The 27,764-nt window shown below is 36.4% G+C and overlaps 1 protein-coding gene across 2 annotated transcripts in view; it reads right to left on the bottom strand.

Moving 5' to 3' along the window:
• Positions 1–27,764, bottom strand: part of LOC135078112 (1-phosphatidylinositol 4,5-bisphosphate phosphodiesterase) — a 105,498-nt gene that overhangs the window by 36,097 nt on the left and 41,637 nt on the right. For both annotated transcript variants that reach the window (XM_063972688.1, XM_063972687.1), the window contains exons 3-4: positions 25,417–25,530; positions 2,640–2,699 (exon numbers count right to left, since the gene is read on the bottom strand). In XM_063972688.1, coding sequence (XP_063828758.1) covers positions 2,640–2,699; positions 25,417–25,530 — 174 coding nt within the window. The remainder of the gene's footprint in view (positions 1–2,639; positions 2,700–25,416; positions 25,531–27,764) is intronic.

Below are 27,764 nucleotides of genomic sequence, written 5' to 3'. Positions count from 1 at the left end.
CTGCCTTTAAGTTGTTTCTTAATTTTTTATGTTCCCTTTGGGAATGGATCTTAGGACCCTGTAAAGAGTGAGTCAAACCCAGGACTTTATACCACGTAAATTGTTCAGCCGACTTGTTTTATCAGTCTGTATGACACATGTAGTTAAATCGTAGTTATTAAATACAACCCCATAATGATTTCGGTAGCAGACCGTCATCCGTATTCACAAACATTACTATGAGGTTTCACAGGGTGACACACGAACCAATCACAGAGCTCTTTTCAACGCTGTGCGTTCGATTTGCTGCGTCACTTAAGCAAGCATCGTTTGTGAATACGGGCGTGTATCCTTTAGCATACTGCAGCCAAACGCTCTTAGAGCTCAGAACTTATTCCGCCTAAGTTCAACAAACTGCGAGCCAAAAACAAAAAAAAATGTACCGTTGATGTACCGTCTTTATCTATATATTTATTATTTATACTGCTGCTGCTATATTTACACTACACCGAAAGTGCCTTTTCATTAAATTTACCGATTAAGTAATGGATGCGATGTGAATCTGTTAATTTGTAATTTTGATGTATATTTCTCCTAAAGTTTTCGAAAAATATGTAAAGCCCAATTCTCCTGTTATAAAAGCGAAAGGTCGCTAATTGACTGACTCACTCACTAATCACAAAATCTAAGAAACGTGCTAGGAGTCTCAAATTTTTTATGGGGGTTCCTTTTAGAACGTAGGTGCTCACTAAGACGGGATTTTGAAAATTCAACTCCTAAGGGGGTAAAAGGTATAGATAATCCTCATTCCGTAATGAAGAGGCAAAGTATTTTACTGTCAATTTTATATTATATTATTATGGTCTCTGCTCTATCTTTCAAACAGATTGAGCGAAGCACCTTTCTCACGTAAACAAGCATTCCAGCATCAGAACGTGGAAAAGTTACGCTTCCTTATTTACATTGGGAATTGGAACTTCAATGCTTCGATTTGATGGCGTTCATGGAGTCTGGCATTCTGTTTCTACGTAAATAAAGTTCTGTGTATTGCTGACTGACCTTAGAAAAGTTTTACATGAATTTGTAAGAAGTCTTTTTCAGAATGAGACCTTGAAAGATTTTAAAACGGACTTTAATCGACACTAAGGTTAAGAGTCATTTCCTATCTGAAGTTTATTTATTAGCAAACGATGAGTTGATGATGGAAATCGCTCTATTTAACACTGAAGTATTTGATTGGTTTGTAATAAAATTATTAATCTTTTTCACTTAAAAATTCAAGTGCGGTTCGGTGTGGGACTAAAATTCACGATCTTTTGCTTGCTGAAAAACCGTTATTTCCCCTGACTTACTATCACTTTGCTACTTTGTATCAATATACAACAGACAAGGATTTCTGCGCCTTAAATTTGCATTGATGAAAAAACTACTTTGTCATTAAAATTTACGAGAAGTTGATCTCGGATTAGTAGTTCAACGGTCATTAGAGATAGCCCCAGAAGATGTTCTAACTAAATCATCAACATAACTATGTCATTTACAATTAAAGGCTTGCCCACGTAAATAAATTAGTAGGTACATACTTGAGGTAAAAATACGATCGCGGAACATTTCCCCAATATCGGTAGCAAACAATCAAACTCAATATTTGCGACGTTCCGTTGATGGTCTGACGTCATAGCGTACGTAGCCGTTATCAGTGTGTAGGTGATAACAATATACGTTACAGTAATTGCGTCGAAAAGGCAACCTGCGTCATAGGTGAGTTCACCCAAAATAGGGAATCTATTTACATATTTATCAGTTATAAATCACAAACGATAATGGTTTCAGGTGGCATAGTCCGTAAATACACAGCCTATAAATAAACAAAGCTTGATGTTTTGGTAACTGAATGGGTAAAAGTATTCAGAATCAGAATATGTCATCATAACTGTTTGAGCTTTTCACAGTAATAATTTGGACATTTTGAGCTAATGACGAGGCTTGTCATAGATAACATAATTTCTCGAACACCCTAATGTAATGAATGATGTTAGATTAGACACGCAAAGAGTGTTTAGGGTGTTCTAATGTGTGAACTCCGCCCCTTACCAAGTGTGTTGGTTCTTGACAAGATTCCACATTAGTGCTTGATTTCTCAGTCCCAGTTCACCCGACGTATTTCGTTGTTTTCTGAACCAGTGGGCGTGCGTGTTTATTTCGATTGACTGCCAATTTATGGATAGGAGGTCCTGTAGTCGTAATTAGTTGGGAGAAATACAATTCCAAATTGTAGATAAGGTAATGATGCTGATGTGGTGACATCATCACAAGATAGAGCTCATCAGATCAGAACTACGTATTTTTGAGATGCACCCATTCCCATTCCGAATTTAGGACTACTTAACTAAGAGAGTGTAGTTAAAGAAAAATTGATACTTTTTTGTTTAAAAATGCAGCTGACTTATTACTTACTGCTATGTCTTAAAATTCAGAATGGCATTTTTAAATCAACACTTACTCATTATGTCCTGTCAAGGTTGTTAACGTGGTAACAAGTCAACATAGAGCATAACAAGAAACGGGTAAATAGCTGATTCACCACAAACTAGTATTAACAAGATCGGTGTACCGTCTGAAATTGATTGACTATTAGGTACTGATGAGAAATTAATTACCTTTGGCACTCCTCCAGACCTCACGTCACTGACTTGGCACAATTCGATCACGTCCCCGTCCTGTAACAACGTGAAATATAGATAAATACAACAAGTTTCTTAGAAAACGAACATTTCTATAGAGGGATAAGTGGAGTGGTTAATATAAGATCACATCAAGGTAAACTGTGGCATTATTTGTGGGTAGTTTTAATAGGTGAAATTTTTCGACGAAAATGCATTCTTATAAATGGCGACTGGTAAGCCAAGATAGACAATTATATAAAAAAGCACTAGAGAAACGGATAATGGCATTAAGTTCGCCTTATGTACCAATTATATGGCATTAAAGCTTTATTTAAATAAATTTAAGAGACACATACTATTTCTTTATCAACTTTGATCCTGATAAAGTTAAAGTAAAAGTCTTAAATGTGATGAATGATAAATGGCTTGTAAAGTAAGGTTAATTTTTAATGTAGGACCCAAAACATATTATTTACCTAGCTAGGTACTTAGTACTTTTTTATGTATCAAGGAATAAAAAGTTTTAGAACTTCAGACCAGAACACGTTTTTGTGCCAAAAAACACCTAACAAGCATCTAAGTAACAAAAATCCTTCATGTGCCTTTGTCCGAACATACCAACCTCATTCTACCTCTCGTGATTGTAAGAATGGCACTTGTCGGCAAAGAATAGTTTCCTTTCAGAATAGTCCCAAGGATATTAGGTCGCATAATAGCAGGATGTAATTGGCTGGTGGAAATTGCTTCTTCTCTCACGCAACGGACGGTCACGTGTGGCTCAGGTGTCAAAGTTCAGGATTGTTTGATCAGCAAATGAATCTTAGGATGTGTGAACATGTAATAGGAATTTGGAGGTGATAAACTGACAAAGATATTCTTACAGGGATTGCACAAAATGCCACATATTTTGACTAAATTGTAGAGTTAGAAACTTGGCTCTACATGCGATCTAATACAGTGCGGTACGTCTTGGGAACATTTTACTGTGAAAATGTTTTTAGTAGGATAATATTTAAAGTTTAAACCATTTTGGTAATATTATGTATGGGAGTCTTGGGCTAAGTAATTGGCGAAATAAGATTTTTTGGTTTTGCTGAATGAACCTATTTATTTCCTTGAAGTCATTAAAGAGTGGAAGTTGGAATTCTTTATTCCAACTTCCACTCTTTAATGTTACATATTTATGTGATTATCTAATCTACTTATTTAAAGGAATTGTGTGTTTGTTTCTAACACTACCTACAGATATTATATTTCCTTCCTAGTGCCCCTAATCCAGGTTTAATTTCAACGTTGGTATTATAAGAAGTTATTAGAGCAGCATAATCGACCCAAAACGCAGAACGAGAAATAATGAGTCGTGAAGAGTTATGGTTGTAATCTAGAATAATAATTGGAACAGGAAAACGGTACCTATTCTTTATTTTCTTTGCAATAGGAGTTAGATTCTTTATTATAGCACGGATGTACAAACGCGTGAGAAAAAAGATAAATTAATGTAAGATAATTTGTCATCTGTCACGTAGTTTTTCTTTGTGCAACGGCCTTCTAAATTCGAAATTATTCGAATGTTTACGTCATCTTATTTGGCTCATGCCCGTTTTCACCATCAATCCCTAATTTTTAAGTGACCCCTATGGTAACATATAACAGGAATTTTGTTTTTATAGGGAAAAGGGAAGGAAACGGGCATCAGTGATTTTGGGATGTTGCAGGTTTTTCGAATAAATGATAGGTAGTTACGTATTTTACGCTTCTATTGATAACAATCTCGCCCGGTGGTGGAGAGATTTCCTAGAAAATGCTTGTGGCTCTGTTGTTGTCCCAAAACTATACAATCCTGAGAGGGTGTGTAATGTATGATATAACTACATATCATATAATACTTAGAGGATATAACATCAAATTATATAAAATCATTTAATATAATAATTATTTACTATAATTATTATATTAAATGATTTTATATAAACGAATAATTTTAAGACAAATAACTATTAACTGATATAAAATGGTTAGATATAATGAATATTTTCTATAAAACTTACAATGTATAAAATTTAAAACAAATAACATTCAAATCATATAAAAATAAAGTGTCGAACAATCAAATGAGATAAAATTCTTTTCCTATAAAACTTAAATCATATAACAATAATAATTTTATATAAAGTTCAATTGTTATAATAAGCATTGCATGCAGCAAGCAAGCAAGCAAACAAGCAAAGTAGGAAACGAGCAAGCAAGCAAGCGAGCAAGCAAGCTAGCATGCAGGCAAGCAAGCAGGCAAGCAAGCTAGCAAGCAAGCTAGCAAGCAGGCAAGCAAGCAGGCAAGCAAGCAAGCAAGCAAGCAGGCAAGCAAGCAAGCAGTCAAGCAAGCAAGCAGGCATGCAGCATGCAAATTTGACTAAAAACTTGAGACTTCTGTCACGGCTCCGGCACTGCGGGGCTCTGGCGGTCCCTCGCGTGCTAATCGTCGCAGATGGCTTTCGCTCGACACCGGGCCGCCTCGCCCCTCCGTGCCTACGCGCTTCTAAATTACACTCTAGGGGTAGGGCAGACAAGACTACGTGGAGTCGGTTTTACGGCGATTCGTTTTTGTCACTAAAGTCATTTATAAGTCAAGCTAAAGAAGAACATACTAAAAGTTATATCTATCAGAAATTATATCAATTATAAAGAGTATACCAAATAGTCGTTATAACAAATAATATTTATTTTATGTAATGGTTATATGAAATATTATTTATATTAAACAAAATTACATCAAATGAGTCTTAGATTAAGTAAGGTTTATATCAAATGTCTTTATGCGTTTTGATTGGTATCTGAAATGACATTATTAGAAATGATTTATTATATGAAGTAAACATTATATGTTAAAAAATTATATCAAGTGTTATTATAACATACGTTTATTATACAATATGAACGTTATTGAAATGAACTTATATCATACTAGCTTTCCGCCCGCGGCTTCGCCCGCGTGGAATTTTGTCTGTCACAGAAAAACTTTATCGCGCGCGTCCCTGTTTCAAAAACCGGGATAAAAACTATCCTATGTTCTTTCCCGGGACTCAAACTATCTCTATGCCAAATTTCATCAAAATCGGTTGCGAGGTTTAAGCGGGAAAGCGTAACAGACAGACAGACAGACAGAGTTACTTTCGCATTTATAATATTAGTTGGGATAAACTTATATAAACTGTCACGCACCCATCCTGAGAAGTACACTCAGGTTTGCACTATGGCAGGGAATAAAATTTTTGGCAGTTCACGAAAATGATTAGTGCAAAGATTGAGTTACATACATGTGTAACTAAACTAATGTTAAGTTGCGTAGGTACTTACTCTTATCAAGATGAATTGACCAAAACAATAATCTATCGATTAATAATGAGCCTTAATATTATTTATTATACCCACATCATCGAATTTGGTCAAAAGCTTTTAGTAGTAGTGACGTGACCTACTTCGTGCCATTAAATGACCAACTTCGGCGATTTTTGTTCCGCCAAAGTTAATTTCGAGTCCCCAATGGCTGTTAGTTTTTGTAAGTGGCTCATTTCACGGTTGAAAAGCCATAATGACCCAGTTGTGGGTTCGGAAATGCTGGGAAAAATAGGAAGTATGATTTATTACATGGAATGCTACTTTAATGGGTATTTAGGACACCATAAATTAAGAGGGATTTGCAGTTTTGCAGGTTTGTAGAACATTTGGTGGGCGAAAATTACTTTGGCAATTTTGCAGATATAAAATGCTGAATAATATTGGCACCAAACTGTCGAAGTCTCTGGTGATTTGCATAAACCTATAAAATATATTTGATTTCATATTCTATGTATTGACGTGGATTATCATTACACTAACATTATTTGTTTTCAATATTCGAACCATTATCCATATCTAAAATGTAGTCAGGTAAGCAAATACACGGTCAATATAAAACATAGATAAATTCACATAACCACAACATGTAGGTAAAAGCCAACCTAGAAGGCTCCTTTCACATATCATTTACCGAATGAAAATACGATACCACACTCGGAGCCATCCTTGGTCTGAAAAGCGAGCATCCCATTGAAAGTGATATTTCTCTGAACTAACATGAATAAGTATTTGAATACAAGCCACATTCACTACATAATAGGTGACCCAGTTTCCAGACAGCCTAGATACAAGTTAGATCAACTTTCAATCTAGATTACAGCTGTCAGTTGCATTCGCGACAGAAAACCGAGAGATTGATGGAACGGCGGCTGATATGATCCTGACCTATTTATCAAGCTTGGTTATTACTTACATAAGTGCTATAGGTACCTACAAAATATATGGGTTTAGTTTATAGAGCAAAATTCCACAACACTTCTTCTTTCACTTTTCCTTTGAAACTATGAAAGGCCTGGGATAAAAGTAGGTACCTACCTAGTTTAGGAACACTTAAAAATTATGCTTACTTTGGTACTATTTTTAGTAATTCCAGATGTTACCTCCGAAAAAATGTTTATATCGTAAGATTTTGTGTTTTGTGCATCAACATCTAGAAATGCCCGTAAAAATTGTTACTGTATTTAAATAAAACTTTTAATAGAGGTGTAAAGTAAACTATTCGATCTTGTCATTGTCGTTTAACCCACTGGCAGTCACACCAACTACTTAAACCGTTTAGCCTCACATCAAACTTCAGCAACAATGTGACGTCAGCGTGTTCAACTCAGAAACTCGTTAGCGTCAGGAAGGCCGACCATCGAACTGGTAAAGGTTTGTCAGCACTCCCCAACTTCCTTATGTAGGGCATAGTTGGCTGCTGAGAGATTTAGATGGGATACATACTGCAGTACCTACTGAAATTATTCGCTACGTTACTGAAATTGATGTATTTAGAGGTATTTCCTCTAATCATCAAACTTTATTGAAGTTTGTCATGAAAAAAAAGAAAATGTGTTTGTTTTCTAAATGGATAAATTGTCGAGTATTTTCTATGTTTAATGCAGTGTATAACTTGAAACAGGAAGACTGTGAGACGAACTTCAAAGTCTTAAACGTACCCAATAGAGCACTGAAATACTGAAATTATTACAATCTTAATAAAGTATAACATTTGAAATAATACTTTATCTAATGGTAGGCGCTCTGAACTTTTTTTTTTCACATCTGAAGGGTTTTTAACAACTTAATATTAACTAGAACATCAGTTTTTAAAGTCACTGGCGCAGTACTTAGTACTTACTTCTTACTTAAGTTCCAACTTCTTAGTTCGTGGAGTAGTGTGAGAGCGACCACCGCGGTACCAAGGGCTCTTATTCTTCTCTCGACCTAATTTACACGTCTTCGAGAAATCTCAGTCTGTCATGCGGACGAAATTGTGCATTCACATAAATATTGAGATATCCAATGTAATGTAACGAAGCTCAATCAAGTGCTCAAAGAGTTGGGCAATTTTGGCCCTTGATCTAAGGAGGGGCGTAAATTGAAATGATTCTATGAACGAACACTATAATCCGGGCCTTTTCAAGGCGAGAGTGAATAAGCACTTATAGCAGATATGCCATCCTATACATTTTATTTAACATCAGTTATGATTGCGGTCAAATACCTGCCTTGTTAAGCATAAAAAATGATTCTAATTCGAGACAAATGAGCCATGACAGAAATCTTTGATTCATGTCTGATACCAGTGTTGTTTGACAGTGGAAAGAAGTCTTTAATGTTAAGTTAATTAATTCAATTTAATTATATTTTTTATTCACCACTTGATGTTGCAAGTATTGAGAAAATACATTTTAAACGGATATTGTAACTGAATTTTAATTTTCAGTACCTACTTATTACGTAACAGGAAACTGCAATAAATAAAATGTAAAAGCACTCGTACATTTTGCACTGGACAAATAATGGGGACGCATCGAGGGCTTTCAGCGTTGGTTAATTAATTTAACATTTTAATGCCCTGCGCGTAGGGTTGCCACTATGTGGCGTTCAGTCATAGTAATAGTTATTGTCCTAGTAACCTGAAATAAAACACCGTTTGACGGGTACTGAATTACACTCGAGTAGATTTTTGGCCTTCTACTTTGATTCTGCTGTTTAGCTACGTGTTTTTTTGATTTTACTTTGTGATTGTGACTGCACTTATATGGGTATGAGCCGATTATTATCTAGCAATCCTTCCAGAACTGGCACATTGATAAGGCCCACTTTGGGCATTGCTCTCATGGATTTTTTGACTGTGGCAATAAAGTAACCGTATTGGAATAACACGTTTTGTCATTGAGCATATCTATAGCATAATTACCACAAATATGCAAAATAAATTACTATGTAACTAGTCGTGGTAACCCTGTGTGTGGCTCGGAAAAGTCCACCAGTTAAATATTTTTGCGGTTAACAGCCGTTATGTACAGTAAATTACATTACAGTAGAACGCCGATTATCCGAACGCCGATTAACCGAATCGCCAATTATCCGAATCGGTTCTAAGCGTAATATAAAAAAAATTAAACCTAGTAATTTTTGTTTTGTTGTATTGTAACAAGTTGGAATTCGCAGGAGTCTAGATATTTTTCAACTGAGCGTTATTGTAGAACTCTACACAGATAATCAAGTTTATTCTATGTGTATCAGTTTGTTTTTAACACGTTTTTTCTTTATTACCAGTCTATGTCCGATTATCCGAATTTTCGATTATCCGAATCGACCCCGGTCCCAATTAATTCGGATAATCGGCGTTCTACTGTACTAATAAAATCGGACAAAATAATACAATTAAACTTCAAATAAAATTAATAGCAATAATTGGTTTTGTCAGCAATATTGTAAAAACAGTCTGAATTTCTACTCGTAAAATATTTATTGCTTTGCGTGATATGATGACAGATTTAGAAAGTGTTAACATTTTTTACAGTCGCTACACATTAACTTACATTTAATTTTAGTTCTAGATAGGCATACATTATTATTTCAATGATTTTCAAATTAGAGCACAGTTCTTAAATAATCTGTTACTAATATTATAAATGCGAAAGTAACTCTGTCTGTCTGTCTTGTTTTCATGCTTAAACCACTGAACCGATTTTTATGAAATTTGGCATAGAGATAGTTTGAGTCCCGGGAAAGGACATAATACAGTTTTTATCCTGGTTTTTGAAACAGGGACGCGCGCGATAAAGTTTTTCTGTGACAGACAAAATTGGACGCGGGCAAGGCGCGGGCGGAAAGCTAGTATAAGATAAATAAAAATATTTTTTGCCATTGTGATACAAATAGATGTAAAATTCTCTAAGGCTTATTCAAAAAAGGATTTCTTATTTTTATGCGATGTTAAAGAATATAATGTTACGCAGTAGAACGTATCTAAGCACCTACTCTGGAAAATTTCACACATGCACAGAGAACAATGAAGACCTATCTCTGAACATTTTCCTTTGAAAGGGATTTCAGTTGTATGGGAGGGTCCTCTTTTGTGTACGAATATTCCTTACAAAATACAAGCGAATATTAAAATAAGGCGAATTCAAAAGGTAACAACAAAAGTTACCCGCGTAGTTATTGAATATTTATGCACGATTTATACGTTTTCACTGTTACGTAAAAGGTTTTTCAGGGTATTTAATAAATACATATTAATGTTACAAAGTTTTTATTGAACACAATGTTTTGTATGAGGGGAGAAATAGAAATATAATTGTATGTTGATTGTTCGTCTTGTTTTGCCAGTTCGCTTAGATTTTAGGCTACGCAACGGATTTTAATGCAAAAGATAGAGTGATTCAAGAGGAAGATTTTTATGTATGATACTATACCACCCGTGCGAATCCGGGGCGGGTCGCTAGTTCATTATAATCCAATAAGTATATTATGACTTTTTTCTAGTTCAACTTACTATTAGGCACCTACATAAATGACTTCTAAGGCGGGTCCACATACTTTCAAGTTATTATACGTACAGTTGACTCTACATTTTGTTGCAAAATCGCGCCCTATCTCAACTACATAGGTAGGTACTTACATCTGCACATGTGATCAGTAACATTTATTCTTAGAAGGGTTCATTGAGCCGACTTAAAGAACTGCTTCTCAAGAACCCACTTGAGCGCGGATCCATCAATCTTGCGTAACTCCCAAAGTTTTGTGGTCGATCCAGATTGAGAAAAGAACTTGGATGTTACTTATAGTACTTAGTACTTGCTGGATATGAAAGGGAAACTTCGCTCTTTGTGACTTTTCTTTTGTCAAGTTTGTAGGTAAGTAGGTACCTTCTTGATGCTTGATACTTGTTTCATAGTTAATGGTAAGTACATCCTACTATTATATTAAATTTCGTCAATCAATAGTTTTTCAACACCAACACTTGGGATTTTCAGCCAAATGACGTCCACTGCTGGACAAAGGCCAGGCTTCACCCAAGGATTTCCACAAAGACCAGTCCTGCACTGTCTTCATCCAGGTACTTCTCCCGTGACCTTCACCAGATCGTCGTTCCACATAGTCCACCTAACATCAACACTAAAGTGAAACTTTCATGTTTCTATGAGAAGTAAATATTTTTACTTAAAAAGGTATAATCCTAAAAGCGTATTTTTAGCATCGCACTTGAATTCAGACAGTTTTCACACAATGGTCACTGTAGGGCGCGTCAGCAGTAGTCAGCATGATTTACATAGCATGATCTAATGGCCGAATTATGGCTGTCACTGTAAACCATTAATCAGTCTGAATAATACAGTTCGAAGACCTGAAAACCGATCCGGGGTCTTTGCCCCTAAATCTAGCATATAATTTATAGCCATTCAGTTCTATTTTTTATCTCTACTATTCCAACCTGACATGAAATATGTAATCCAATAAGTTTCCACGTCATTTCCGGCACACGAATGTTTTCCCTTTTTTCCCGTTTTCCAGGAAACGTGTGAGGTTGACAACCCTGAAAGTGAACGCCCCACAAATCGGCGTTAAAAGGGGTTATTCCGACTCTCTACCCATAAAAGGATAGGCCAATCAAGAGCTCAGCCATCAATAGTCCGTAATGGACCCATCGAGGGTCTGACAGATCACAGACGTGAGCTCGAGGTAACATCAAATGTTTTACTTACGACAAGGAAAATAGTTTCTAATTACGCGAAAGTTGGGGGGAAGTAGGATTTACTTTTAAGTGGGCGTAATAATATATACTCAACATCAAATAAACCGCACCTTCCGCGACGCGAACTTTAACGATTTTCTTCTGACACAATCATGGTACTCCAACAATATTGGTGTTATTTGAAAGCCCAATAAATATTCTTAAAGAAAAACACATTTAATTTCTTAATAAATAATTAACATATACCATAAATGTGACTTGAAAAAATACCTCACTTTGGGCCCACCTATGGGATCAATTAGACCAATTTTTATGGTTATAAAACCAAATAATGATCTCACGTGTCCTCTTTAACAGATGGAAAGCGATTAATCCCAACTTAACAGTTTTATAGCCATTAAAGTTGACTCAAGCGTAACTACCTATTTTTTGACGAAGTGACTCTGTATCCTTCTAAAGAGACATTTTTGGGGTAAAAACCTTTCCTTTAATGAAATGAAGGTTAGAACTAGGCTTTTAAATGGTGCCAATATTGGTGGGAAGTGGGGATGCATACGTTTGAAAATGTTTGTCGCGGGAGGTGCGATTTATTTGATGTCGAGTGTAGTTCGGCAAACATACGCTCACCTGCTCGATGGACTGACGACCTCAGGAAGATGGCTTTCAGGAGGATCAAAATAGCAGGAGATAGATTGTGGTTTAAGGCATTCCTTGGGAGAGGTTTACGCCTAGAAGTGGATTGCCATAGGATGAATTAGATTAAATATAGTAAAAAAAAATTACACCAACCGAACTGAGAACCTCCTCCTTTTGTTGAAGGCAGTTAAAAAGTTACACACACGTTGAACAGTACTTTAAAGTGACATTTCCATACCAAACGTTACTTTAAACTAGGTTTCAACACGCGTAACTTTTACTAATAAGAATTGGTGCGAGTTCCACTTTTATGTGACCCAAGGCAAAATAAGAATATTTCTTCAACTAAAATCAACAAGTATTAATTTTTCCCTCGAAGACTTACAAAAACGAAAACATCATAACTTCAATTCTCGCAACAAAGTGGTTCATTCTCAGCTAAAAGCAATTTATTCCGAGTCGTAAGCACTGGAATAAGTTGACGTAACTCGCTATATTTAATTAGAGAGTGACTTACCTCCGAGGGATCCAATCTTGCCGTACAAATCGTTTTCCAGTAACAAATGGGCCATACGGCTTCGGTATTCTAATGCAATGGATTCTCCCCGTTGTTTACTAAAGGATTTATTATTTGATTGAAAGCTATTTTTTACGATAGAGCCTAAAATCGCTAGAATTAGGTACGCTATATTCCGAATTTTTAGGTAGGATTATCTCAATATGTCTCAACTCAATATTTTACACTTTATCTTTGCAGTAAGTACTAGTAACATTTTATTTATGAACAAGCGACCCACCCGCCCCGGCTTTGCACGGTTGCAATGGAATTTTCCGGCTTTTTCTTCTATAATATGCATGTTTTAAACCTATAACCTTCCTCTTAAGTCACTTTATCTATTAAAAAAACCGTATCAAAATATGTTGCAGTTCTAAAGATCTAAGCATAGTTGTACGCGCCAGCATTAAAACCTCATACATTTCGAACTCATGTCACACTATTCTATCACTCATTCTGACAGTCCTTTTTCCTATCCTCTCCCTCCCACCTTCAGTCTCGCTCTCGCATCGCAACGCGCCGCTTCGCCTACCTATCTGGGCGTTTATTACTAAATAAGTATCCAAAATAAACCAATTCAAATAAACACAAATCGCGCGCTAAACTCATCTCAATAAAAATTCAAGTGTTTGTGAAAGTGAAAGAAGAACCAAGCTTGGACCGTCCTGTGGAGTCTGCTCAATCGAAGGTATCCCATCCCATTCCTATCCCAATCTCCTACAACTCCTTTCTGGTCCTTCGAGCCGGATGGTTCATTTCCTATCCTTTACACTTACAGAAAATCACAACTACACATTTTCACGCATCCGTCATTTTGACAACTCTCTAGAAAATTCTAGAAAATTCGCTCGTTTGACACATTCTTTCTGGAAAGTTCGATTCGTTTGACGTTTGACACATTCTAGAAATTACTATTCGCTCAAACGTCAACTCGTTGTTTGTAAACACGTATATTTTTTAAATTCAATCTTTTAAAATTTTATTTCAATTCAATTTCAAATTCGCTTACATACGCTACGCATTTTATTTTCCTACTGGATTATAAATAAATACGCACAACTCAACTCATTTTTAACGCTAGCTCTCGTGCGTGTGTTTGCTCACCTACAATACAATGGAGGGAGTAAAACGCAAAATTAATTTGCTTGAAGCTAAAAAAGAAGCGCTTTTTCAGAGGGTTCAGGAACTATACGACCTCAGCCTAAAGGTCTCCGACCCTCAGATTGAACAAATTTTCATGTCTCGCATGCATTCGATTGAAAAAACAAGATCGGATTTTCTTGATACTATTGACGAACTTAATTTGTGTTATATGAAAAATGATGAGGAACTCAAACCTACATTTGCCGCACTCAACTCGTTTGACGATTTGTACTGTAACATCCTTTCGGTGCAAAGCTCCATCGCACAACTAAAGGCCAACACAGAGCGTCGCAAACAGGATTTCGTAAAAAAATTACCGCCTTTAGAACTAGTCTCTTTCGACGGAGCCCCTTCCAAGTGGCCCGTTTTTTACCAAAATTTTAAAACACTTATTCATGAGAACACTGGTTTATCTCCAGGTGAAAAGGCTCAATACCTTATAGGAAAACTTTCCGGAAAAGCACTTACAATTTGCTCGGGTATTCCACCTACTGGTGAGAACTATTACATAATTTGGAACAACCTATTAGAAAAATACCAAGACATAAGAGTACAAGCCTCTATGTATTTGGAACAATTAATAAACTTCAAATCGCAATTTTTAGATGAATTTTTGGAACAGTATTGCTCAGCTGAAGCTGCCTTACGACGTTTACAGATTGATGACCTTTCCGATTTCATTTTGACTCATATTGCTCTCAGTAAATTAGACAAAGACACTCTAAATTTATTTGAACAATCCATTAAGCACGTAAAAATGCCTACGTTTAATGATCTCAAGACTTTTATAAAAGAACAGAATAAGATCCATTCTTTACGCTCATCTTTTACGCAGAATAAGCTGTACGTTAATAATAAAACGAATTTCGCATCGCAGTCTAAAAACTCGAAACCGACACAGTCGTTTGTTTCTAATACAGCTTCTGGAGTAAAACCCAATCAACATTACTTCCAATCTCAACCGAATTCGCAAGGCTCATACACTCCATCCGCTGTACGCAAGAATTGTCAACTTTGTAAGACGGAACCTGAACATGCCCTGTTCAAATGCAGTTATTTTCTCTCGAAAAATGCGCCAACTCGCCACTCTTTAGTTACTAAATGTAACTTTTGTCTCAATTGTTTAGGCTTTCATAACATCAAAGATTGCAGATCTCAAAATCGTTGCTCAGTTTGCCAACGTAAACATCACACTCTTATTCATATAGACAACTTTAACGTGAATAGACCTATGACGTCACAACAGCTGACTTGCAGCGCGACGCTTTCGCCGACCGACGCGTCCATGTCCGCGCCCGGTCCGGTCACGCCGCCGTTGCAATCGATGCCAACCAACAATGTGTCTCTCTCTGCAGTCACGCCGTCGATCGCTGATGAATCTAGTACCACGGTCTTATTACCCACCGCGTCAGTGTATACTTATGACAATAATAAGACGTGTCAAAAATTACGCGTGTTTCTAGACACAGGTTCGATGAGCAACTTTATCACAAATAAATGTTGTGCGCGACTGAACTTAAAAGTCAATCCGCTACCTACCACTATTAAGGGCATAGGTCAGTCTGAAAGTGTGTCGCTAGGATATGTATCTTTCACAATTGCCTCACGCTTTGATCCCAGGTGTAAATACACTATTAACGCACGCGTCATTGATACAATAACCGATTATTTACCTAATGTAAAGGTTGACATAACCCAGTTATCACATTTACAAGGTCTTCCTATGGCTGATGACAGCTTCGATATCCCTGCTGAAGTCGATTGTTTGTTAGGCAATGAGATATTCCCGCTTCTTTTAGGTAGTAATAAAATAACTTCACCGCAATCCTCTGTCATCGCCATCGAAACCACGCTCGGATATCTCGCTATGGGACGCGCTCAGTGTTACTCAGCTCATTCACGCAATGATAATAAAGCATTCTTTTGCAATGTAGACTCGCACTCATTAGAATCACTCACGCAACGCTTTTGGGAGCTTGAAAGTGTACCTACTAAGAGACACATCAGCCCTGACGAGGAAATATGTGAAAACATTTTCCAATCAACTCATTCTCGCGACGACTCTGGGACGTATACCGTTTCTTTGCCATTTAAACTCGACCCATCAGAACTCGGCGATTCTTACTTTACTGCTAGGCGTCGCTTCTATAACTTAGAGAAAAAGTTAGACTCAACTCCGGGCTTACGCACTAACTATAATGAAAATATTCAAGACTGTATCGATCGCGGTTTTCTGTCAAAAGTCGAAAACGCATCGAATTCAGAGGAAAATACTCCAAATTATTATATACCTCATCATGCAGTATACCGACCAGATAAACTCACTTCAAAAACTCGAGTCGTTTTAGATGCAAGTTGTAAAACAACCTCTGGAAAGTCGTTAAATGATGTTCTTTACACTGGCCCAAACTTACAAAGTAATATTTTTGATCTTTTAATTAACTTACGCATTTTCTCAGTCGCTTTATCTGCTGATATTGAAAAGATGTATTTCTGTGTAAAGCTTGATCAAAATCACCACCCGTTTCAACGCATATTATTTCGATTTGATCCTGAATCACCGATTGATACTTATCAATACAATAGGGTTTCTTTTGGCGTTTCTAGCTCGCCTTACCTCGCTATGCGTGTCGTTCGCCAACTCGCTGAGGACGAGCGCGCGAATTATCCTATCGCCGCGTCTGAAGCTCAATCCTGTATGTATATGGACGATTATGTCTCATCTATGGACGGGTTAGAAAAAGCTGAACAATCTTACCATCAAATGGTTAAGATGTTCATGGCCGGGGGGTTTAAAATGGTTAAGTGGATCTCGAACAACCCTGAGCTTATAAATAAGATTCCCGATTCGCATAAAAATCCACAGCTCGTCGATTTTGACACTGACTCAGAAATTACGACAAAAATCATAGGCATGCAGTGGCTTCCTAATGATGACGTTTTTCTTTACAAAATTAACTCTACTAACTCTGACCAATGCACAAAACGCACGATTCTTTCCGCAACCGCTAGATTATTCGACCCTTTGGGTTTGCTAGGCCCTGTGACAGCGTTTCTCAAACTTTTAATTCAAGAATGCTGGCAGCGCGAACTTGAATGGGACCAGCCAGTTCCAGACTCAATAAAAAATAAATGGAATCGGTTTGATAGTGAGATTAACTATTTATCGCAATTAAAAATATCTCGTCACATAGGAATCACCGCGGGTTGTCAGGTCACTATCATGGGCTTCGCGGACGCCAGCGAAGTATGCTACGGCGCTGTAGTTTATGTGCGCGTGAGCTCTGATGCAGATTCACCCGGTGAAGTCTTTCTTATCGCATCCAAATCGCGTGTCGCGCCTTTAAAGAAAATATCTCTTGCGCGGCTTGAACTGTGCGCAGCGCTGCTCTTGACAAATATTTTATTATCGGTTCGCGATAGTATAGAGAATCGTTATCCTGTTAACTCAATTTACGCATTTTCAGACTCGACTGTCACTCTCACGTGGATACATTCTCCCGCGTACAAATTTCACACATTTGTTGCGAATAGAATTACTGAAATTAATTCGAAACTCAACGCAAAAATTTGGCATCATGTTAATGGAAATGAAAATCCTGCAGATGTAATATCGCGACCTGTAACTCCTAAAGCATTATTAAATCAATTAAATTGGTTTCACTCTCCTCAATGGACAGCTCAGCCAATCTCGCAATGGCCTATCGAGCCATTTCAAGTTTCATCTAACAGTGTTCGACTGGAAGAGAAAACTATCGCTCTTGTTTCAGAGACAAGCTCTCAATCGAACTCTCACCCTTTCGATCGATTAATTGATCGCATTTCCACGTACCCAAAATTATTACGCGCTACTGTGTACGTGTTACGCTTCGCTAAAATACTACGTTCAAACGGAGTGGTTACATCCTCTGATTTAGAACTCGCTGAACTCTATTTAGTACGCCATATACAGGCACTATTTTTTACTCAAGATATGCACGCAATTAAAAATAATAAACCCTTTAACAAATCGCTTCTCAAACTTAACCCTTTCATTGACTCTGATAATATACTTCGTGTCGGAGGTCGACTCACTCACTCTCAATTCAACTATGGACAAAAGCATCCAATCATTCTATCGCCTAAACATCGCTTCACTCAACTTTTAGTTGATTACTTTCATGTATGTAATTTACATACTGGCCCTTCACTTCTACTCAGTCTGCTTAGACAGAAATTTTGGATACTTTCCGCACGTAACTTAGTACGTCAAAGAGTGCATCAATGCAATATCTGTTTTCGTTTAAACCCTAAATCTACAAACCCTCTTATGGGCGACTTGCCATCATTCCGCGTTTCAGAAGCTAAAGCTTTTGTTTATACATCAGTCGATTATGCAGGTCCCTTCTTTATTACTCACATTCGCCGCAGAGGTGTTAAAAGCCAGAAAGCTTATATTTGTTTATTTTGCTGTCTTACAACTAAGGCTCTACACATAGAGTTAGTTTCAGACTTAAGCTCTGATCTATTTCTCGCCGCTTTTTGTCGATTCATTTGTAGAAGAGGCCCCGTTTCCATGATATATAGCGACGGAGGTACTAACTTCATTGGCGCTAAACGCAAGCTTGACGAAATTTACGCTCTTTTAGAATCTGACTCTCACAAAAATTATTTAAGTTCACATTTGGCTGAACAACGCATTAAGTTTCTTCATAGTCCACCATATGGCCCGCACTTTAACGGCATCACAGAGATAAATGTTCGTTATGTAAAAACGCATCTTTATAAAGTTATTGGTCTTCAAGTGTTAACATACGAAGAGTTCAACACTGTACTTGTACAAATAGAAGGCTTATTGAATAGTAGACCATTGTGTGTTCTTAGCTCTGACCCATCTGATATATCCGCTCTCACTCCCAATCACTTTCTCAATATAACTCCACTGAAATTCTTACCAGTAGAGGATGTCTCTGATATTTCTGACAATCGGTTAACGCGTTATCAGTTAGTCAATAAATTAGTGCAAAGCTTTTGGCGTCGCTGGAGTCAGGAGTATTTAACTTCTCTACAACGCCGTGAAAAGTGGAATACGGTGACCAAACCGATAGATGTGGGCTCTGTTGTTGTTATAAAAGATGACAATGCACATCCTCTTTGTTGGCCATTGGGTGTGGTTGTGGAAGTATATCCCGGAAAGGACAAAATCATTCGCACCTTAAAGATTCGCACTGCAACCGGTACTTATGTTCGGCCTGTAGTTAGAGTTTGTCCTCTTCCTTTACAGTAACTCAAATAATGTTCTTAACTTTATTTTAACCTTAACTTTAATTTAACACAACTTTAACGCTAATTTAACTCGTTTAGTTCTCTCTAACGCATGTTTTTTTACGTTTTTTTAGTTTTTTTTTACAAACGCTACTCAATCTAGAGGAAGACCTCTAGGCCGGGGGAGTTGTACGCGCCAGCATTAAAACCTCATACATTTCGAACTCATGTCACACTATTCTATCACTCATTCTGACAGTCCTTTTTCCTATCCTCTCCCTCCCACCTTCAGTCTCGCTCTCGCATCGCAACGCGCCGCTTCGCCTACCTATCTGGGCGTTTATTACTAAATAAGTATCCAAAATAAACCAATTCAAATAAACACAAATCGCGCGCTAAACTCATCTCAATAAAAATTCAAGTGTTTGTGAAAGTGAAAGAAGAACCAAGCTTGGACCGTCCTGTGGAGTCTGCTCAATCGAAGGTATCCCATCCCATTCCTATCCCAATCTCCTACAATAGTGAAAGAACAAGAATTAGCTTTGTGGAAAAATCACTTCGGTAGGTAGAGACAGGAAGAAAAGTACATAACTATCCATTAAGTCGATGAATAAGACAGAAATAAATATGTTTTCCGCGTTGGTAACAACTTTTCCGTTATCTCTCAAAGAAAATGTGATTCAGGGGTCTACGAACTTGGAAATATTAAGTTACGGTAACTTAATAATAACAATATTTTGTCTTGTCCTCATTAATATAGAGGACACTGTCATTATAATGGCTATTGGCCTTACTTATACGATGTCCTATATCTACTTAAACTAACGTAGGTTATACCTACATAGTAATAATTTATTACAATAGGCATAACGTAACGCAACTTCTATATGTAGAAACTATGTACTTGCGCATTGTATTAAGCAATCCACCGCATCAAATCTGAAAGAATAGCCATAAAAATCGTTTACAGTTGGGAGCTCACATATTATAAGTTAAGTATTGTATAAACTACCTAGTTCTACTCAATATTTAGTAGGTATACCTAACTACCTAACCTAACCTCATAGTCCAGCAGTGGACTGTAAAGGGCTGTTGATGATGATGATGATACCTAACTACAATACCTACAGTTTAAGTGTGCACGGCTTAACGGGAGCTAAGGAAATGCCCTACAATAAAGTGACATAAGTGAGTTATTTATTGTTGTGATGATAAACAGACATACGAAATCGTTATTGATCGTGTGTAACACTGGGATAAAATTTTGGGTCATTTTTATTTATTAAAAATGTATTCTTGTAAAGTAAAATATATAAAGTTATTGTTATTGTGACATTATAAAAGATAAACAAGGCAACAGTCATTATTAAATATTCAGTTTTGATGTTTCATTAAATTTTTTGGTCACAATTTTGTGTATGTTCTCCATGTAAGGTAAGTGCCCCCTACTTCGGTATATTAAGGCTCTTACGACTTTAACAATTTATTTAAAAATAACCAAGGATGATATCAGTATGAAAGCTTTTGTATGCTAAAGTTTGGTCTTTTGACAGTAACTTAATACATAAATTATAGTTATATTGTTTAAACTTTTTTTAATATTAATTGTTCTGCGGACCTCTTGTTTGGATCCTGTTTCGTGATAAAATTTTGCTCTGTTTCTAAGTTCGTGAACTCATGTCCCCTATTTCGGGATAAAGTTTTACGCATCGAGTTAGGATATTTTAATAATGATTAAGGGTTTAATAAATTTAAAAACGATAGTATAATATAGGTATAAGTAGGGCCTTAACCCCCCCACCCCCCCTCCCCTTCGTACCCATAAAATTTAGATTTTTTATTTCTAACGATATGTGAAAAAGAAAATATTCATACAAGTCTAAATTTAAAAAATGTGGGGGGGACGGGGACTAACCCCCCACCTCTGGAGCTGCTTCAAGTGAGAGTAGTCTCTGAAAATAACCCCATATACGCCAATGACTCATAATAAAAATTAATTAATTTATTACTTAGGTAGGTAAGTATTAAAAACTAAATATATGTCGATTTCTTTGATGTTATGTGTCATACAAGTACCTAACACTATACATTTATATATCACGAACTTGGGAAAAAGTAACAATAATTACGGTTCCTTGTTTCGTGATACTGATTATTCCAAATTCCCCAAGTAAAATTCATGGATTATTGTCAAATTGTGTCAATTAACTATTATCTATCCCATATAAAATACAAATAAACCAAGATAAATAAAACGAATCGAATTAAAACCAAAATTACGCTGGTAGTACTTATGCTAATTTATCTTAAAATTGGTCATTTATGTGAACTTCAAACTCGTGTCATATAAATTGTAGTGAACGAAACATATACCGAATTTAGATCATGAGAAACTTAAATAAATGTATTATTTGTTTCATAACTTACATTTAAATTATCATAAATAATTATTTAAAAACCAAGCATCAAAATATTATCCATAATATCCTTGATTCGGTAGTATCACGAAACAGGGGACACCCTAAAAATAATATGTACGCTATTTCGTGAATCAATTAATCGCAATTTTAAAGGAATTCTACGTGTTCATATAACTTTTTTCTAAGCCAAATCAATTGTCAAGGAACACATGAAACTACTATTACAAGTTTTATGCAAATGGACGTTTCTTCGCCTTTTTATAAGCTTAAGAAGTTGGAGCGCTAACCTTACGGTGAGAGCAACATTTTCACGCCGCACGGCTGTTTTTGGCTCTCTGAGAGTTTGAAGCTTCGTATTGCTCTCATTTTTGGCGCCACAATGTTGGTACTTGGTTTTTTAGATAGCTTAAATAATAGAGTTTTTGTAGTAATAAAGAATTTTTATAAATAATATTCCATTTGCTTATTTATTGAGCTAGAAAAAAAACTTACGAACTTACGTACTATCACGAACTAGTAGCCGTTTACCTTAGTGTTATTTCATAAAATGGAAATCTAAATTTTAAGAAAAAAAGCATACCTAATGGTATGAAATAAGTTTAATTAACGTGTAATTATACTACGAATACAGTGGTAGGTATACCTATCCCAAACTTCCATGTCAACAACCTCCTTGCTCACTTTTGTTTATCGAGAGTCATGGCATATTTTCAGTACGGTTACCTAACGACCTGCCATTTTAAAACTTCCTTATACCCATGAGAATACGGTTCAAAATGCTTCTGCTTTTGGTAGCTCCTGCATATTAAAGATGCATAACTTGGCCCAGTCGTTGAGGAATAAACAGCTTGGGAGGAGAATGTAAATTCCCTGATTCCCTGTTTGTGATTTGTGAGAAATAGCCTTATGTAAATGACGTTGTGTGAGTTGTGTCGCTCAAATATGCAATTAATTTCACTGTTTTCGTGATGAAAACCGTATATCGATATTAATTTAACCAAAGCCTTTGAAAATATTCATGAAAGCACAGAATATAATATGTATACTACTACTAAACGAAAGAGATGTGCGTGTGTGACAAAATCAACGTAGATTTTTATCATTTTTACTAGCGGCCGCCCGCGACTTCGTACGCGTGGATCCTGTTTTACCCCCTTTTCCCGAATTTTCTTTGCTATAAACCTCACGGAGCCCGAGACCTTTCCAACGAATGCAAAACCGTGGAAATCGGTTCGTGCGTTCTGGAGTTATAGCGTCAGGGAGGAAAACCCGACTTATTTTTATATACATAGTAGATTAGAAAAATAACTGTAGGTTCGTTTACGTAAATACAAACGATGTTGTTGATATACTTCTTTTTATTATAAAAGTTACACCGAAAGCAATAGCTGTTCATTAGGTACATGGTGCTTCAGTTCAAAAAGTCTGAATGTGCTCAATTACTAGAGAGAGAACACCTAATTCGAGTGCCTATTATTAACGGGTGGGACCACCGCAAACCAGAAAACGAGCGGTCAAAGCAAAGAGGATCTAAGTATGTGGGTCTAACTAGACGCAGGGGAGACTGGGGCGAACTGGACAAACCAATAGATTTAGGCGCTGGACACTCGGCGCAAAAGTTTTGAGTCAATATTTTACGTTACAAACGAACAACTATCGGAATAACAGGGCAGAAGGAAGGGAAAAACACATTTTTGGTGGCTGTAGTAGTTTAACTTTATGACTGACATCGTTCTGAATGGATTTATTTAAATTAAAATTATTTATACCGGACCGCCAAAACCCCCCTTACGCCGCTACTGTATTTACCTATAAAATATTTTGGCACATGCTCATCTCGAATAAATATAAATAGTTCTACCTCCAGGTCAACATAATAGACTGGTGCTAAAAAGATTTATAAAAATCAAAATGTTGTTAAATAAAAAAGGCGTAACTTTACTTCAGAAACTACGAACTCGACAAACCACAGTCAATATTCTCTAGATAGTTCTAATAAGCTCGTAGTCGACACCGTATCGTTTAACAAGAAGTGTCCATTTGCGACGTGCCCTAACCACAAAGAGGAGACTGGGCCAAAGTGTACAAAACGGACAGTTTTAATTAGTTCCGCGCTGCGCGGTGTAATTGGGCAAAATGGAAGTGCTTTGTGCTCGTTTCAGTGCTTAGTCTCTTTGGAATCTGGGACGATGATAGTGGCACAAAGGATTCCAGGCTACACTTCTTTAAGATAGAGAAAATGCAGTGGCATTTAATAAATTAGGTAGGAATTTGTTGGCGGTAAACGCTGGAATGAAGTAAAGGTTTCTAGGTTGTCTGGCAGGTTTTAACCGTATTAATATTTTGGGTTTAAAGCTTAATAATAATGTAAAAATACCCAGTTTTTTAAGTAATAAAATAAATACCTATCTAAAATTATTTGTTGCATTGAAGTAGGTATTGCGTTTTTTTTTGTCTTTGGAGTCTCTAATAGAGACTCTATGAGTGGAACTTTCACAAAAAAAAAACACATTATTATAATACTCACATTTCTCAATTAGTTTTAATAAATCAAGAAATACAGAAACTTAAATGAATGCGAATTTAGATCAACGAACTCTAATAAGCTAAAAGAAAACATTCACGTCTTCAAAAATTAGATTTCCGGGATAAATTCCATTTCGCCGGGGGCTTTCGGAATCGAGGCTGAATACCGAGTATCCTCTTAAGGAACAAAGTGAAATAAACCCCATTTGGTGCGAGTGTCTTAACCAAACGCACGTATCACCGGTTTAGCTGCGGATAATGTGATACGAACTCTTTTGGTTACAAAATCTCTATTAATAAGTAGGAAATACATACTACCTAACTGTAATACCAGGAAATACCTAACTATAATACCTATAAGAAGACAACTACACTCGGCATCAAATAAATCGCACCTCTCGCGACAAGCACTTATCAAACGTATGCATCCCCACTTCCCACCAACATTGGTACCATTTGAAAGCCTAGTTCTAAACTTCATTTCAATAAAGGAAAGGTTTTTAGCTCAAAAATGTGTTTTTAAAAGGATCCAGAGTCACTTATTCAAAAAATATGTAGTTACGCTTGAGCCAACTTTTATGGCTATAAAACTGTTAAATTGGGATTAATCGCTACCCACCTACTTGGTCTACTTGGTCCCAGAGGTGAGCCCCAACTGAGGTCTTTTTTGAAGTCACATTTATAGTACCTGTTAATTGTTTATAAAAAAAATAAATGTGTTTTTCTTTATGTTTATTTATTGGGCTTTCAAATAACACCAATATTGTTGGGGCACTATGATTGTGTCAGAAGAAAATCTTGAAAGTTCGCGTCGCGGAAGGTGCGATTTATTTGATGTTGAGTGTATAATCGTTTGACAGCTTATAATAATAATAATTTTAGTAGCCCGTTACTACAAAATATAAAGGATGGCAAGGTAGATGATAGAAATTTGAAAATGTTTTGTTTTTACTAGAGTCAAAATCTTCTCTGTATTTTTCCATGCTATCTTCACGGCTATCCTCGTAGGCACTGAACTTTTATTAATTTGTACTCATTTTTGAGAGCTGTGAGGTTTTGGTTGGCTGAAAAACTGACTGAAAATCTGAAGCAAGAATTGAACAGCTAGTCTCTACAATGTAGAGAAAGCTATGTAAAGTCTATAAAAGTGTTTTTACTTACCCTCCCGTCACTTTTCCAATAGATGAAAAATCCATATTCATCTACTTTGAAGGTGCAGTTCTGTTCAAGCTCGGTGTTGTCCTTTTCTTCAGTCCATCGGTCGAAAACAGCACCCTGTAACAAATTCATACAAATTAGAATAAAAAACAGCAAATCAAGCTAAACACTGGCAGCTTATGTCCTGTTAGTGGATGATATTTATTTAGCAATAAAAAACTTATTCCGCGAATAAGGTTAAATCCTTAAGAGCCATTTCACAAAAATATTCCGCGCGAATTTAGGTAAAAGCTGTCAACGCAACGTCAAAAGAGTAAAAAGAACGCTGAAATGGACAAAAAAATCTTGAGCCGTGACCGTATTAAGACTTGATTTAAGTTATTAATTTTAAGGTAGAATGAGGTATTCAAACTTGATTAATTAATTTAAATTTTTAATAGAGTTTATTAAGTCTTTTATATTTCGATTCATAATGAAACACGAATAGGTATAATATGTAAAATATATATTAAGTACAAAATAAAGACAGTCACATAGTGAAAAATAAATCTGCCCCCTTACAGCTCCATCATCGGACCCTGGATACGAATAATGAAACACGAATAGGTATAATATGTAAAATATTTTAAGTACAAAATAAAGCAGTCACATAGTGAAAAAAAAATCTGCCCCCTTACAGCTCCATCATCGGACCCTGGATACGAAATATTCGTCAAGGCGAATCACACAAGCCCAAACTCCATAGGGTTCTATTGTTTTATTACGGAGGTGGCCATTGCATCTCCTCCAGATCCATTATCAGACAGAGCTAAGAAATAAATAAATAAATATTATTATAAGTAAACAAATAACTAAAATAATTCATCTTACTATCTTACTTTTTACTAGTCTTACTAATATTATAAATACGAAAGTTTGTGTGGATGTCTGGATGTTTGTTACACTTTCACACAAAAACTACAGAACAGATTTTGATGAAACTTTACAGTACAGTACAGCAGTACTAGGCAGTCTGTGTTCAACTATCACTCGGGTCGGACGTTCCTATCGCAAGACCTTTGGTTCACTCAGTTCCGATACGACTCTAGTGCTGTGTGTAATTATTTTCGTGAATACACTGAGTTTATTAAATTCTACGAGTGGATTTCATTTTGCCTGAGACCTAGGTACGCCATGAACCCTGAACCAGAAGACCCTGTCGCCAGCGACAGCGACGCTCATCCATCCCTGGCGTCGACCAGAATAACAATGTATAGACCAGAATAATAATGTATTTATGACGATCTGTGACAAACTAAATTTCAAGCAGGTGAAGCCGCGGGCAATACTACATATTTCATACTAGCTTTTTGCCCGCGACTTCTTCTGCGATGAAGTGGAAAATGGTTCTAATAGAATTAAAATATTCTAAGAAAATTAATTTTGTTAAATGATATATTTTTTGATATAAAATCTACACATCATTATGTTTAAATATTTGAATACTTACAAAATTATGAGAGCTTTCTAAAACAAAATTAAAACACTACACCTGCCGCAGATTTCTTTGTAAACAATGTTTTTTTGTTTTTCCTTCAGGTGCTAAAATCACCAGGCTATTGTGTGCGCATACTCTGGAGTATTCCACATACAACTGGTCGTCGGAGAAGCATAGATTTCCATTAAGTCTACTCCCGCTACCATATGGAACTCCGCTAAAACTCGTGAGGGCGCCAACATTTGCTTTTGTATCGAAAATTAGTATGAGCAGCTGCGCACGCGGTTGCCCGTTGCAGGCTCTATGCAACCACACTATTTTAAACCGTGGTCCCTAAGAATGAGATGGGAAACTGCACTCTCTTGAATTCTCTTGAATTTGATGGTGTTAGGGGAATCCTAGGAATGAATACAGACTTTCCAACGGAATCTCCTCATCAATATTGCGAAATTGCGAGTTGCAATGCAATGTTACGTTTTCACTTGTTATTTTATTGTAATCTGACCTTGATTTTTCAAACACGTGTCAAAAAAAAAAAAAAAAATTAAATCAAAAGTACTAAGGAATATTTCATTGATATCAACTTAGAAACAAGCACAGATCACAGAAACTAAAGGGAAATGTGACAAGGGACAAATTGGAACATATTGCTTGTGAAAGCAATGATGACAGTAGCGACGTCATTATGTAAACAGTTTATATTGCTTGCATAGTACTAAAGATTATTCGAACGTTGAATACTGATACCGCAGTGGATAATGAGCACATAATTTGATTTCTTTGTGTGTGTGAATTTCTAATACGACACTGAGTTTCGAACTCAGCGCATTACTTAGCATCTCTCTATATTTCTACCAAGTTATCTCCAAAATAA

Source organism: Ostrinia nubilalis, chromosome 14 (assembly GCF_963855985.1).
Source record: "Ostrinia nubilalis chromosome 14, ilOstNubi1.1, whole genome shotgun sequence".
In the NCBI taxonomy this organism is placed as follows: domain Eukaryota; kingdom Metazoa; phylum Arthropoda; class Insecta; order Lepidoptera; family Crambidae; genus Ostrinia; species Ostrinia nubilalis.
The sequence above is the reverse complement of the archived record's forward strand: the minus strand, read 5'-3'. Positions and strand labels throughout refer to the sequence as shown.